This window comes from Heterocephalus glaber, unplaced genomic scaffold (genome assembly GCF_053883595.1).
Source record: "Heterocephalus glaber isolate CG9 unplaced genomic scaffold, H.glaber_assembly_v1.0 deba00000331, whole genome shotgun sequence".
Classification (NCBI taxonomy): domain Eukaryota; kingdom Metazoa; phylum Chordata; class Mammalia; order Rodentia; family Bathyergidae; genus Heterocephalus; species Heterocephalus glaber.
In genome coordinates, this window is record NW_028258142.1 from 58,408,836 (window position 1) to 58,422,684 (window position 13,849).

Genomic DNA, 13,849 nt, shown 5'->3' on the forward strand with positions numbered 1-13,849 from the left:
GTACCAGGTAGTGATTTTCTGTGCTGTCCTAAGCCCAGAGGCCCTGGTGCCTCTGGGACATTGCCTTCTTGTCACAGCTTCTTTCCCTGTGCTCTCTTTCTAGCCTTGTGCCTTCCTTGCTCTTCCTTAAACCGTTTCCGTGCTCTCTTCCTGTACAGCCTTTGTTTGCTCTGTTGCCCTGCACTGTTGGATAGGAGCATGGCCCATGGCCTGCACCCTTGGGTCTCCAGGCTCCTTGGCTTTCTCTGATGTCCTTACTCAAATCATACCCTTTCCTTCCCTTCATCGCTACTACTAACTACTTTTTTTTCCTTCACAGCCCTCATCTCTGAATTTATATTTTGGTGTATCTATGTTCCCATTAGGATTTTTCCCACTATTTATTCCAAATATCTATGATAGTATAGCACAGTATCTGTTGAGTGAAAGAATAGTTATTCTGAAATTGTTAATTTTTTTAAAGATCTTTTAATACTAAATTTGCTTGAGTATTTTTAAAAGAGAAAACATCTTTCTCCCCTAAGCAAACAGTAATTATTTTGGAATGATTTTACAGATCTGCCACTATCACTGCTGGGTTACTCTGTTACTGTTTAAATTTTACAGGATGCTAATGAATGTTGGATACAGATGATGCGAGTATTGCAGCAGAAATTGGAAGCCATAGAGGATGATTCTGTTAAAGAGGTAATTGAAACAGACTTGTTTTTATGGACTTTCATTACACTATTCTTTTCTTGTTGGTTTTTGTTTTCTGCTCCCCAGAGGCTGGAAGTAAATTCATCTTAATCACTAGATATGTATTTGGATACTTTATATGCACAATCTATATTATAATTTAATAGCTTGCATTTGATATTTAGTGTTGTGTATTACACTTTATCAATTTTGTTGACCATCTGTAATCTTGTGCTGGTGTTTTTGAATTATAAATGAATTTCACAGAAAAGGACTACATTTTAAAAATCTTAAATGTGTATTTCTGAACTGGATTGTATAGAAGAAAATATATTAATATTTATATAGAGTAAGTCTGGAATTTTAATTTCATTTTGATTTTTGCAGACAGATTCTTCATCCGCTTCAGCAGTGACACCTACTAAAAAGAAAAGTCTAATTGACCAGTTCTTTGGTGTTGAGTTTGAAACTACGTATCCTTATGAGTCACATTTTGTATAGACTATATTCATAACTTACAAGAAATAAATCAACATAAATAGCAGAGTTGGCTGATTGGGATGTGGTGGGTTAAAAGAAGAAAAATTCTTGAGAGATTTTTATGCCTAGAAAATGATAGTGGAAATTAGGAATTATTAAAAATACACCCATTGGGGCCAGGGATTTAGCTCAGTGGTTCTGCTGCCTGCCTCGTAAGCACAAGGACCTGAGTTTGATCCCTGGTACAAAAAAAAAAAAAAACACCCATTGGAGCATTCATGAAGTTTAGATATATGTATGTCAATAATATTCAGAATTTTTTCCTAAGAACATCCTTAGTAGAATCTACCTGAGTCTCAAAGGGAATTAATTTTTAATTGTATGGAATGAAGAATATCAGTTAAATTATAAGCATAGGAGTATTCCAATTCATCATACATGAATTCAAGGAAGTATTATTTTCTAGGTTGTGAGTAGAAACTTAGAAGAGATTTCTGTTTATTTTCTTTAGTATCAGCTTATATTGTTGAGAGTTTGTTGAATTTTAAGATATTCATTCCTTTTTTATAGAGTTGTTGGAGGGCAGGTGAACATTTATACATATGTTGAAATGTGATTTTTCTCTGTTGGGACCAATATATTTTAAATACCAATGAATGATTATTACTTTAATAGTAGGGTATGTATTATTTCAAAAATTATGTAAGAAATACTTGTTGTAGGCATTCTTTATCTTATTTTGCAAAGCATGAAATGTACAGAATCTGAAGAAGAAGAAGTCACCAAAGGAAAGGAAAATCAGCTGCAGCTTAGCTGTTTTATTAATCAGGAGGTCAAGTATCTTTTTACAGGACTTAAATTGGTAAGGACAGATATGGCCTGTTCTCATTATTTGCGGATTCCATATTTACGAATAAAACTGCTTGCTAGTGTTTGTCCCCTAAGGAAGTGCTTATTGCTGAATGTCAGAGCTGTCAGTGCTGGTGTGTGCAGAGCAGTGCAGGTTCTGAGTCCACCAGCACACAGCAGTCCCAGCTAAGGTCAGACCCAGTTGCTGTGCAGTAGCTTTAATTCCATGTCTTCTTGTTGCTAAGGTGTTTTGTCGGTGATTTCAGTGTTTCACATGACCCTCAACCACAGTGCTCAAGGACTGTGTAGTGGTCTTTAGTATGGGGAGGCTGTGATAGGCCTTAACCAAGGACCACGTGAATAGAGAAGCTTCCTTTGGGCATAGTTACCATGCGGTTGGCTCTGCGTTCAGTGTTAACGAATCAGCACAATATGTGAAATAAAGTGTCTTTAAACAGAAACCCACATAACAAGGTTATGTATTTATTGTTGATGGAAAGGTGATCAGAACTCACAGGAACCCAGGGCCAGTGGTTCAGTATTCATTAATTCAGTGCTCAGGATGATCTTATAGAACGTAGCTACTCTGAATAACAAGAAACAGGTATACATTCAGAAATCAAATCTCAATTAGTTTATCATTTCATAGATGAGCATTATTAATATGGTTTCATAAATCATGATGTATTAGTTTCAAGGCATCAAAAAATTAAGTGTAAGTATTCATTGGAGAGTACAGAATGAAATGCTTTGGCAGAGACTCTCCAGGATCATATTTTCTTCATAATTTTGTAAAATTATGGGACAGTAAATGTAATTGGAAGGTCTAGATCAGTGATGGTGAACCTTTTAGAGCTTTCAGTTATACAAACAGCCCACTGCGCGATATGTGTGCTATAGGTTCCCCAACACTGGTCTGCAGGTGTTACTTCTGATGAGTAACATCACACCAGCTGTACTTTTCTTGAAAAAACACGTGCTCATAGATGTATTTATTTCCTTTATAAAATTTTGAGTTTTTTAAATCATTCTGATTATTCTTGAGTAATTTTGCTCCATGTTTCACTCTTCCTTTGTTGCTGAATAAACTTGGTTCAATGTGATTAATAATTTTAAGAAGTTGGGCCAGGGATTTAGCTCAGAGGTTTCGCCTCCTGCTGTGCAAGCGCAAGGACCCAAGTTCAATCCCTGGTACAAAGAAATGATAATAATAATAATAATTTTAAGAAGTAAACTTTAAGAGGCATGGTGGTGCACGCCTGTAACATCAGCACTTGGAAGGCTGAGGTAGAAGGAATTCTTAAGGGTTCAAGGCCAGCCTGAACTACATAGTGAGACTGTCTTAATAAATTTCAAAAAAATTACTACAAGTATAACATATTATCAATGTTGGTTGTTTTTTTTTTTTTGGTACTGGGGATTGAACTCTGGACCTTGCGCTTGCAAGGCAGGCACTGGAACCACTGAGCTAAATCTCCGGCCTTATCAATGTTGTTTTAATTCAGATTTCATTTTGATTTAGTAGAGGTAGTTTTCATTATAAAATAGTAGTGCTTTTTAAAAAAATATATAACACTGGAAATAGTAACCAGTCTTTATTCAGTATCAAGTGTATGCCAAATAGTGTTCCAGGTTTTCCATGTGGACTAACTCATGTACTTGTGACAGTGGCTTTTTTTTTTTGGTACCAGGGATCGAACTCAGGTCCTTGTGCTTGCAGAGCAGGCAGCAGAACCATGAGCTAAATCCCTGGCCCGACAATGGCATTTTTACTACCAACTTTAACAAATGATCCCCAGAGGGGTAAATATTTGCACAGTGATGCAGGTTGTCAGAAGTGGAATGGTGATCATGAAGGTTAGGCAGGAACAGTGGCTAAATGCTTCCTGAGATCCATTAGTTAACAGAGACTTGTGTGAAGGCTTCTTGGATTTTAAAAATACTTGATTGATGCTGGAAGCCTTTTGTACGTAAAGCATAAAGAACAAAGATTTCCTACCTTAAGTATTCTGATAATCCATAATGGAACAACAAAGGCTTTGTGAAGTTATATAAAGTACAGTATAAGTTCTTGGGAGTCTGAGCAACATTTGGGTCATAGCTAAAAACTGAAAACATTGTTCGTACTCAAGAGTTCACAACAGTATAAAATTATTTGATACCTTATAAGAATTGAGCACGGTCTAAAACCCTTCCATACTGGCTTCATTTGGATTATTTCTCTTTAGTGGGGTTTTTTGTTGTTTTTGTGTGTGTGTGTGTGTGTGGCATCGGGTATTGAACTCAGGCCTTGTGCATGCAAGGCAGGGATGGCGCCACTGAGCTAAATCCCTGGCCCAGATTATATGGATATAAATCCATAGATATATTATATGTTGTCTAGTAAGTAGTACTACTTTGTTAAGAATTAGAGTGTGATTCTGTATTGCAGGGAAAAATCTTAAAATTAATATTTGGTTGTAATGTACTTTTTTAGCGACTTCAGGAAGAAATCACCAAACAGTCTCCAACATTGCAAAGAAATGCTTTGTACATCAAATCTGTAAGTTGTACATTTCCTTTGGAAATTGAATACCATTCCATTGAGAAGTTTTCAGTTAATTTTTACCTAATCTTTTTTATTATTATTTTTTAACCATCATGGAATTAAAAACATGGGGTAATTGTATGTAAAGGATTTCTCCCCATTTTCTCTCCTTAGTCCAAGATCAGCCGACTACCTGCTTACTTAACTATTCAGATGGTTCGATTTTTTTATAAAGAGAAGGAATCAGTAAATGCCAAAGTTCTTAAGGTTAGTAATGAGCCTTAGTTTATATAAAAATATAATTATTTGAAGGCAATACCAAACTTATAATAGGTTCATTTGTTCCTTTAAGGATATGTTAAGCTATATTTTGAAATATTTAGAGGCATCATTAAGTACTGTACTGTAGTTTGAAATATTTAGAGGCATCATTAAGTACTGTAGTTCTAAACCAAGAATGTGTATTGGGATTATTTATTGACCTATTTCTAATTGTACATACTCCTGGCTTCTCCCTATAACCCCAAGCATCTGATTAAGTTTCTTGGATGAAACCTGGGGCCATATATTTGTCCAAAGATTTGCAGGTAATTCTGATTGATCCCCTGCACTCCCACAAATACGACCATGCCCCTCACTTTAGAGGAGCTGATTGGGTGGGATCTGGATGAGAGAGAAGGAAGGAGACAGTAAAGCACATTATATTCTAGGGGGTTCCTTTCCTCCAGGGAAGCAGAAAGTTAGATCACCCTACCCAAAGACTATTGAAATGGTAATCCCTTGTCTTAGGGGCCAGCCTTACAATTTAACTGTTTCAGTTGAGCTATAGGTCCGCTGTGTGACTACAGAATTCCTGACCTTTGGGAGAGGTACATAATTCTAGCTTCTTGAGCTAAAATTCATAGCATTTTTTATGTTTAGTGTTATACGAGAACGTCAGTGTAGTTTAAGTGTCTACTAGTGTTTATTCCAAATATTATTATTATTTATTTATTTTTAGTGATACTTGGGCATTGAAACCAAGAGTGTTTTAAGACATATCCAGCTCTTTTTATTTTACATTTTGAGACAGGTCTCACTAGATTGCCCAGGCTGATCTCAAACTTGGTGATCTTCCCTCTTCAGCCTCCCAAGTAGTAGGATTACAGGCATGTGCCACTGTACCTGGCTTTAAGTATATGTTTGTTTTTTTTTTTTTTGGTACCGGGGATCGAACTCGGGTCCTTGTGCTTGCACAGCAGGCGGCAAAACCACTAAGCTAAATCCCCAGCCCGTGTATATTGATCCTGACTCAAACCCTGGCGATGTGGCTCAGGGCAAAGGCCCTGTGTGTCATACTTAGTGCAGCCAAAAACAAAAAGTTAGATTATTCTTGTTGGTTTTTTTTGGTACCAGGGATCGAACTCAGGACCTTGCACTTGTGAGGCAGGGAGGCGGAACCACTGAGCTAAATCCCCAGCTCTAAGTTAGATTATTCTTGAGAATAAGTCCTAAGAGGTTTTCAACTGTACCATGGTCTTGCACATGATTTTCACAGATTTTGTTTTCAACAATCAAATAAGATGAATGCATGACTTTGAAAGTGTGTCTTTAAATAACTGTGTCTTCACATTTTTTTTCTTTTTGGTATATTTGTAGGATGTTAAATTTCCCCTTATGTTGGATGTGTACGAACTTTGTACACCTGAACTTCAAGAGAAAATGGTCTCTTTTCGATCAAAATTCAAGGATATAGAAGATAAAAAAGTGAATCAGCAGCCAAATACAGTAGGTTCTTCTTGCTGACTTTCTAGTGTACTGTTTTAATCAGTGCATAGCAATTATTTTGCATTGTTAGTAAAAATGAATGAGCCTCTTTCAATTATGCATCCCATATATACATAGTGGTGTAAGCCTTTAAAGGTTTAGATGTAAAACTTAACTATAGCATAAGAGAAAACTACCTATGGTAGTTTTTATCATATAAGCAGCTTAGTGTTTTCTTTCCCCCTATAATCTGTAGTTTGTATTCCTTTTATATTTATGTCCTGAAAGAACTTTGCATAAATTTGTAGCATTTTCAGTGGATGTTAATATTTTCCTCATCAGGCATAGAGTTATTCCCGTTTTTAGGTGGAATCAGTGGTAACGGAATATTGGTTCACTAATGTGTGTTGTGACATGTAACATCTTTTCATGGGTGCTGTGGGTACGCCTGGGAATGCTAAAATCAGAACTGTAGTAAACTATATTTTATAAATTGTATTATTTTAGGTTCAGTTAAGGTAGAGCTGAATTATATGTTGAATGTTTTCTTCAGAGTAAAAATTTTCTAGTAACCAAATTTTAAAATTAAAATCTGCAGATTATCATTTATGTGTGTGTGTTCGAAGCACTTTTTTCACTGTTTGCCAGATGGTCCTTGAACTCATAATCCTTCTGCCTCAGCCTCTTGGGTAGCTGAGATTGCAGGTGTGTGCAGCTAAAAGTACTTTTTAAAAAAATTAAACTTTGAGATAATTTCAGAATCACATGCAGTTACAAGCAATAGTACAGAGACCAGAATCCTTTTTCACCCTCTCCCTTCAGTGGTAACATCTTGGCTGACTGCAGTATGGTGTCACGCACACATGGACATCAATGCAGCGCATTTCCATCGCCACCACAAGCCCTTAGAGTCACCTTTGTAGCCATGGACTCACTTCCTTCTGCTGTCTTCTCTCCTTAATTCCTAGCAACTACTAACCTGTTTCTCCATTTCTGTAATTGTCCTTTCAAGAAAGTTTTATAGTAAAATCAAAGCCCTTCCATTTTTAAAGGTAACTTTTTTGTGATTGACTTTTCTGAATCAGCATAATTCTCTTCAGTTTCATGCAGGTTGCTGTGTATAGAACTATAGTTCCTTCCTTTTTATTACCACATAGTATTTCCTGGTGTGGACACCAGTTTGCTTAATGTTTCACCTGTTGAGGGACATCTGGGTTGATTTTAGGTTGTCTATAAAGGATAAAGCTGAGATAAACATTCACCTATAGAGATTAGTGTAAACGTAAATTTCATTTCCCTGGAACAAATGCCCAGGATACAGTTGACTTGTTGCTTGGGAGTTGCATGTTTAGTTTTAAGAACTGCCAGATGCTTTGCTGCCATTTACCTTCTGGTCAGCAGTCTGTATTCTCACCAGCCAGCCTTCGGTGTTGTCACTGTTTTTCCTTTCAGCCAGAGGACAAGTTTGTGACTCTTTCTTTGCATTTCTCTAGTAGCTAGCGATGTTGATGATGTCTTCATGTGTTTATTTGCCATCTATGTAGCTAAGAGGATCTTTGCTGAAATGTGCCTTTTGCTTGTTTCTAATTGGACTATTTGTGTTTTTACTCTTCTCAGTTTTGAGTTCTCTCCTAGATGCTAGTTCTTTGACATGTGGGTTGCAAGTATTTTCTTCTAGGCTGTAGCTTGTTTTTCATCCTTTTATCATAGGGTCTTTTGCAGGGAAAAGATTTTAATTTTAGATGGAATCAAATCTATTTTTACTTTGGTCACTTGTGCCTTTGGTGTGCTCGCTTCGGCAGCACATATACTTGTGCCTTTGGTGTCATATCTAAAAACCATTTCCTAAGCTGGGTATGGTGACACATACCTGTAATCCCAGGACTCAGGAAGCTGAGGCAGGAGGATCATCGCAAGTTCAAGGCCAGTTTGAACTACATAGTGAGACTCTGTCTCAGCAAACCTAAAAATAGGGCCAGAGATTTAGCTCAGTGGCGCTGCACCTGCCTCGCAAGTGCAAGGTCCTGAGTTCAATTCCTGGTAACCCCAAAAAGACCCCAAAATAAAAACTATTTCCTAGACAAGGCCATGAAGATTTTATATTTAGGTTTCCTTTTAAGAATTTTGCAATTTTAATTCTTCCATTTTAGTATTTTGGTGTATTCTGGGTTAACTTTTTATATGATGTGATGTTCAGATTTACAAGTGGTACCTTGGTTTGTGAACTTAATTTGTTTTATGATTTTGGAGACGGGTGGCTGTGTTTGTTTATGTGTGGGGAAAATTGCTGTGGTTATGTTTGTCATCCTATGTGGAGCTTGCGAACAGAAGCAGAATTTGGCCGAATGGTTTTGTTTGTGCACCAAATTGTTTGCAAACAGAAGTGTTCATGAACTGGTATTACTGTATTCTTTTACATGTGAACATTCAGTTATCCCACTTTTTTAAAAAAAATTAAAAGACTAGGCTTTGAGAGTGACTGTCTTGGCTTCTGCGTGGAGAGCTGGTTGACTGTAGCTGCAGAGTATGCTTCTGACTCGCGGTTTTATCCCATTGGTTATGTGTCTGTTTTTATGCCACTACCACAAGGTCTTGGCTTCTGTGATTTTCTGAGAAGGACTGAAGTTATATACCCCAACTTCGTCCTTCTATTGGAAGACTGGTGTAGCCGTTTTGTCTGAGTCCCTTGATTTCTATGTTACTTTGTCCATCTTGTAAGAAAATACACCAAAAATGGGCTGGGGATTTAGCTCAGTGGTTCCAGCGCCTGCCTCACAAGTGCAAGGATCCAAGTTCGATCCCCAGTACCAAAAAAAAAAAAAAGAAAAGAAAATACACCAAAAAAGAGTTGGAGTTTTTGTAGGAGGAGTTGTATTGAATCTATGGGTCGGTTTGAGAGCATTGACATCTGAATGGTAGTATTATTCATAAACTTGATAATTAATGTGTTTTTGTTTAGGTCTTTCATTTTTTTTCAACATTGTTTTTTATATTTCACTTAACAAGTCATGTACTTCTTTGGTTAAATTTGTTCCTGCTTTATTCATTTTGGTATTTTTATACTGGCATTGCTTTAATTTCATTGTCTGATATGCTTGGGTAATGTATAGAAATATGGTTAGTTTTTATTTGTTGATCTATCTTGAACTTTGCTGAATTCATTTATTAGCTTTTTCCCCCTCTATGTTTGGAAACAGGTTTTGAAGAATTAGTACATATTAATTTGGCGTAATTGTTGCAGTTAATATGTGTGGTGATTTCTTTTTTGAGATTTTTTAAATGACAAATTCAATCTCTTAGTTAACTGGGTTGTTCAAGAGATTTATTTCATATTGGATATTGGTAGTTCTTGTTTTTGTAGAATTAATTGCATTATTTGTAGACTTGTTTCTAGTATTCCATTGTCCTTCTGGTGCCCCAAGGGTCTGTTAGTGATCTATCTCGTTTCAATTCATTATATTCGTAATTTATATCTTTATTTTCTCTCTTGCTTGAGATTGCTAAGTTTATTTATCTTTTTAAGAAACTGGCTGTATTCTCTTGATTTTTTTTTTTCTATTTTCTTTTCTTTTTTTTTTGGTACCGGGGATCAAACTCCGGTCCTTGCACTTGCACAGCAGGCGGCAAAACCACTGAGCTAAATTCTCGGCCCTCTATTTTCTTAATTTTATTGTTTTTGGCTCTTATGTCCATCTGCTTGCTTTGGATTATTTTGTTCTTTTTCTGCTTTACTTTTTATTTTTATTTTTAATATTTTGGTGGTCCCTGGGATGGAACCTAGGACTTTTTGTGCACTTGGACAAGTGAGCTCTGCCCTCAGCCATTTTTGTATATTAGATTATTAATTTCAGACTTTCCTTCTTATCTAATGTATCTACTTAGTACTATAAACTTCTCTTTTAGCAGTGGTTTCACTGTGTCCCACAAATTTCAGTATATTTTCAATTAATTGTTTCTTGTATTTTTAAAATCTCTCAAGACCTCCTTATACCACGTACCTCCTTTTAGACCATGTATTATTTAGAAATGTCTACATAATTTTCCTACTACCTGTTTTGATTCTAGTTGGATGCCATTGTGAGAGAACACACATGATTTCAATTCTGTTATATTTGAATTCTGTTGATATATTCAGACCACCTAACATTTAACGCTGTTATTAATATATTACCATTTAAAAATGTTTTACTTTTTGCTGTTATTCTGTTTTTGTTTTTTGTCTTTTGGGTTATTGTACATTTTTAGAATTATGTTTTGATTTGTCTATGAGGTATTACTTTGTGTAGCTTTTTTAGTGGTTACTCTGGATATTAACATTATATAAAAAAGAAATAGTTCTTACTTCGGGAAGGCCCTTGACTTCTTACTGCCCCCACTGTCTTTAAACTGCTGGCCCTGTCTTCATTCCCATTGTAGTTTGCAAAAGGCTGGCGGCCTATGTCTGAAGAAGTTATTTATCTTTTTCATATTATACACTGAGATGAGTTGAGGCAGTGTGTTTCTACTAAAGGTCCTTGTCTGTGTAATCGGACCTCTTTAACTGTACATTTATCTTTGCTAAGTAATCAGTTCATGTGAACTACAGCAGAAGATGGACTAGGTGTGGTGGCACATGCCTGTCATCCCAGAGCTCAGGAGGCTGAGGCAGGAGGATCACAAGTTCAAGGCCAGCCTGGGATACATAGTGAGTTTAAGGTCAGCCTGAACTACATAGGGAAATCTAAAAAAACAAAAGTGGAAGATGGCCATGGCTTAACAGTTTATGTAAACTGCAGTTATTTGACTTAGCTTCTTTAATTGGGGCACTCCCTCACCCCTTAATATGGTTTGATAGTCTGTTGGTAAAATTACAGAATTGGGTTTTTTCTACCACAGAGCACTGTTGTGACTGCACTGCTAGACTCCCGGTTACGTCCCCAGCTATTGGCTTCATTGGTCATGACACACAGGTGCCTTGCTGCACGCAGCTAGAGTAGGCCTCTGCTTTGCACTTGCATTGTAACCGTTGGGCCATCTGAACAGCTCCTATGGCAGGTCATTATTTGCCTCAGTGCTTTGCATTGTGTTTGTGAAATTGAACAGTTAACAAGAATACAAACTTTATTCCCAGTGTCATGATTTAAAATTAAATACTTTCCCCTCAGAGTGACAAGAAGAATAGTCCCCAGAAAGAGATTAAATATGAACCTTTTTCATTTGCTGATGGTAAGTGAAATTTTCACTTGTTATTTTATGTGTATGCGTGTGTTTTAAGGTAAAATTACTTGTTTTGTTACTGTTACCTGTTTATTGAGGTTGCTTGAGAATAATTTGGTTCAATATGACATACAGTAAAAATCTCTCCCTAAGTGTAGAGCAGTGGGTGACACACTTTTAAAAACATCACTTGTGGTCTTAGCTCTGGACAGTAACATCTTCCTGGCTTCGAGTAAAGTACTATTTTCATGTAGACTTAGGTTATTCTTGTTACCTTGTGTGACAAAGCACATGAATGTTCATTGCCTGATACTAATGGGTTCGCGTCTCTTTAGATACTGGCTCCAATAACTGTGGATACTATGACTTACAAGCAGTGCTAACGCACCAGGGAAGGTCTAGTTCTTCGGGCCATTATGTATCGTGGGTGAAAAGGAAACAAGGTAAACATCTGCTGTTTTATCAACTCTTCAACACTGTTTTCTTAAAAATTTTTATAGGCGGTGTTTTTGGATGTGTTTTTGTTTTGTCTTTTGAGACAGTCTCCTCTGTAGTCCAGGCTGGCCTTGAACTCACTGTGTACCCTGGGCTGGCCTTAAACTCTTGGCAGTCTTCCTGCCTCAGCCTCCCAAGTGCTCGGATTACAGCCATCTGCTACTATGTGTGGCCATACATTCTTAATTATAAAGACCTTGCAGCCTTAATGAGGTTTATCTCTCTAAATATTTCCAATATTAGCATATCAAGCTGAGGGATACCCCCTCCCCATACAGAATCGTGTTATGGCTTGTCTTGCACTCACTGTGTAGCCCAAGATGACCTTGAACTTGTAATCTTCCTGCCTCAGCCTCCCAGAGTGCTGGGATTACAGGAGTATACCACTCCCAGCTGAATTCATTTAAAATTAATAGTAATGGGGCCAGGAATTGAGCTCAGTGGCACTGCACCTGCCTTGCAAGTGCAAGGTCCTGAGTTTGATCCCTGGTACAAAAAAAGAAAAATTTAATAGTAGTAAACCCATTACTCATTAATATAAATGACAGTTAAAAGTGACATTTTCCAAAACAACTAGGGAGAAATGGTACTGATTTACATTTTTATGTTTTTCTGTTGTTTCTACAATATAGCTAGATTCTCCTGTTTCTGTATTCAGCCTTTTTATTGTCACATGCCACTCAGCTGCTGGACTCCTCGAGCTGGCTTGCAGGAGGGTGGGGACGGCGATGGCACTGTAGCAGTAGCCCCGCGATGGTTGCAATGCTATGGAATCCTGAGGTGGTCCCCAGACCGCGCCTGGAGAGCTGCTGCTGGGCGCCACTTCACTCTGAGCCTTTTTTTAGTGGAACTCGTAGTTTGGTGTAATATTTTTCTCTGTCTCTTATTTAGATGAATGGATCAAGTTTGATGATGATAAGGTCAGCATCGTGACACCAGAAGATATCTTGCGGCTTTCTGGAGGCGGAGACTGGCACATCGCTTATGTTCTACTCTACGGGCCCCGCAGAGTGGAAATAATGGAAGAGGAAAGTGAACAGTAATCTACTTAGCTATTTATGCTTAGGTGTGAAATAAATGTTATTTGTTGATCACTTCTATAATCCAGAGCTTTAGAGGAAGATGTTTAGGTGGTCTCGTCTGTTTCCTCTTGTGTGGAACAAGAGAGGGCAGAAGCAGACCGCTTGCGCATCACCCTAAAAATTACGGAAAGAATATTACCTTTGGATTATGCTGTCCTCTATAAAGGTGGCTGGAAGACAGTAAGAGCTCATTTCTTGCATTAATTTTTAAAAATTCTTAGTTGATACGTCTTTCAACCATTACCTTCCGTGATCATTTTTCTCCTTGCCTTTTGGCCCAAGAGTCAGCAGTGATGTTTATTGCACATCTGTTCCCTATTGTTTGTTCTTGCATGGTTCGTATCACCATTCAGTAGCTGCCCATCCTTTGCCTTATCTAACAATCATTTTTCCAAAAAGGCGGAAAAGGAAGTGTTGCTCTCAATGTGTAACTCAGTGCTGCTGTCCACTCCCATGAAACATGGGTGCAATCAAGTATTTGTCCAGCCTATTGCTGGCTTTTCATGACTTTTAAATAAATTGTGATCAATAATAGTACATTTGATTATACATTTATTATTGTGTCTCTCTGATGTAGTACAGTTTATACATTTACTTTGCAATGGTTTTATGGTAATCAACCCCCTCAAAAAGTTGACAAGCTCTGGTTATTTTTAGAAAATGAGGATAAAGAAAAAGGGGTTAACAGCTTTGACAGGTCTGGCTTTTGAGTGTTAGAGCTTGGCTGAAGATTCAGGTATGTTTGGAACTCTACTTTCAAAAGATGCCCAATGTTACTATGCTGCTAACCATCCCA

At 37.3% G+C, this 13,849-nt stretch overlaps 1 protein-coding gene across 2 annotated transcripts in view; it reads left to right on the forward strand.

Moving 5' to 3' along the window:
• Usp14 (ubiquitin specific peptidase 14) overlaps positions 1–13,587 on the forward strand; it is a 33,932-nt gene extending 20,345 nt beyond the window's left edge. For both annotated transcript variants that reach the window (XM_087189905.1, XM_087189897.1), the window contains exons 8-16: positions 607–687; positions 1,066–1,151; positions 1,906–2,020; positions 4,484–4,549; positions 4,709–4,801; positions 6,173–6,301; positions 11,425–11,485; positions 11,812–11,919; positions 12,863–13,587. In XM_087189905.1, coding sequence (XP_087046031.1) covers positions 607–687; positions 1,066–1,151; positions 1,906–2,020; positions 4,484–4,549; positions 4,709–4,801; positions 6,173–6,301; positions 11,425–11,485; positions 11,812–11,919; positions 12,863–13,014 — 891 coding nt within the window. In that variant the 3' untranslated portion in view covers positions 13,015–13,587. The remainder of the gene's footprint in view (positions 1–606; positions 688–1,065; positions 1,152–1,905; positions 2,021–4,483; positions 4,550–4,708; positions 4,802–6,172; positions 6,302–11,424; positions 11,486–11,811; positions 11,920–12,862) is intronic.
• Positions 13,588–13,849: the final 262 nt, after the last annotated feature.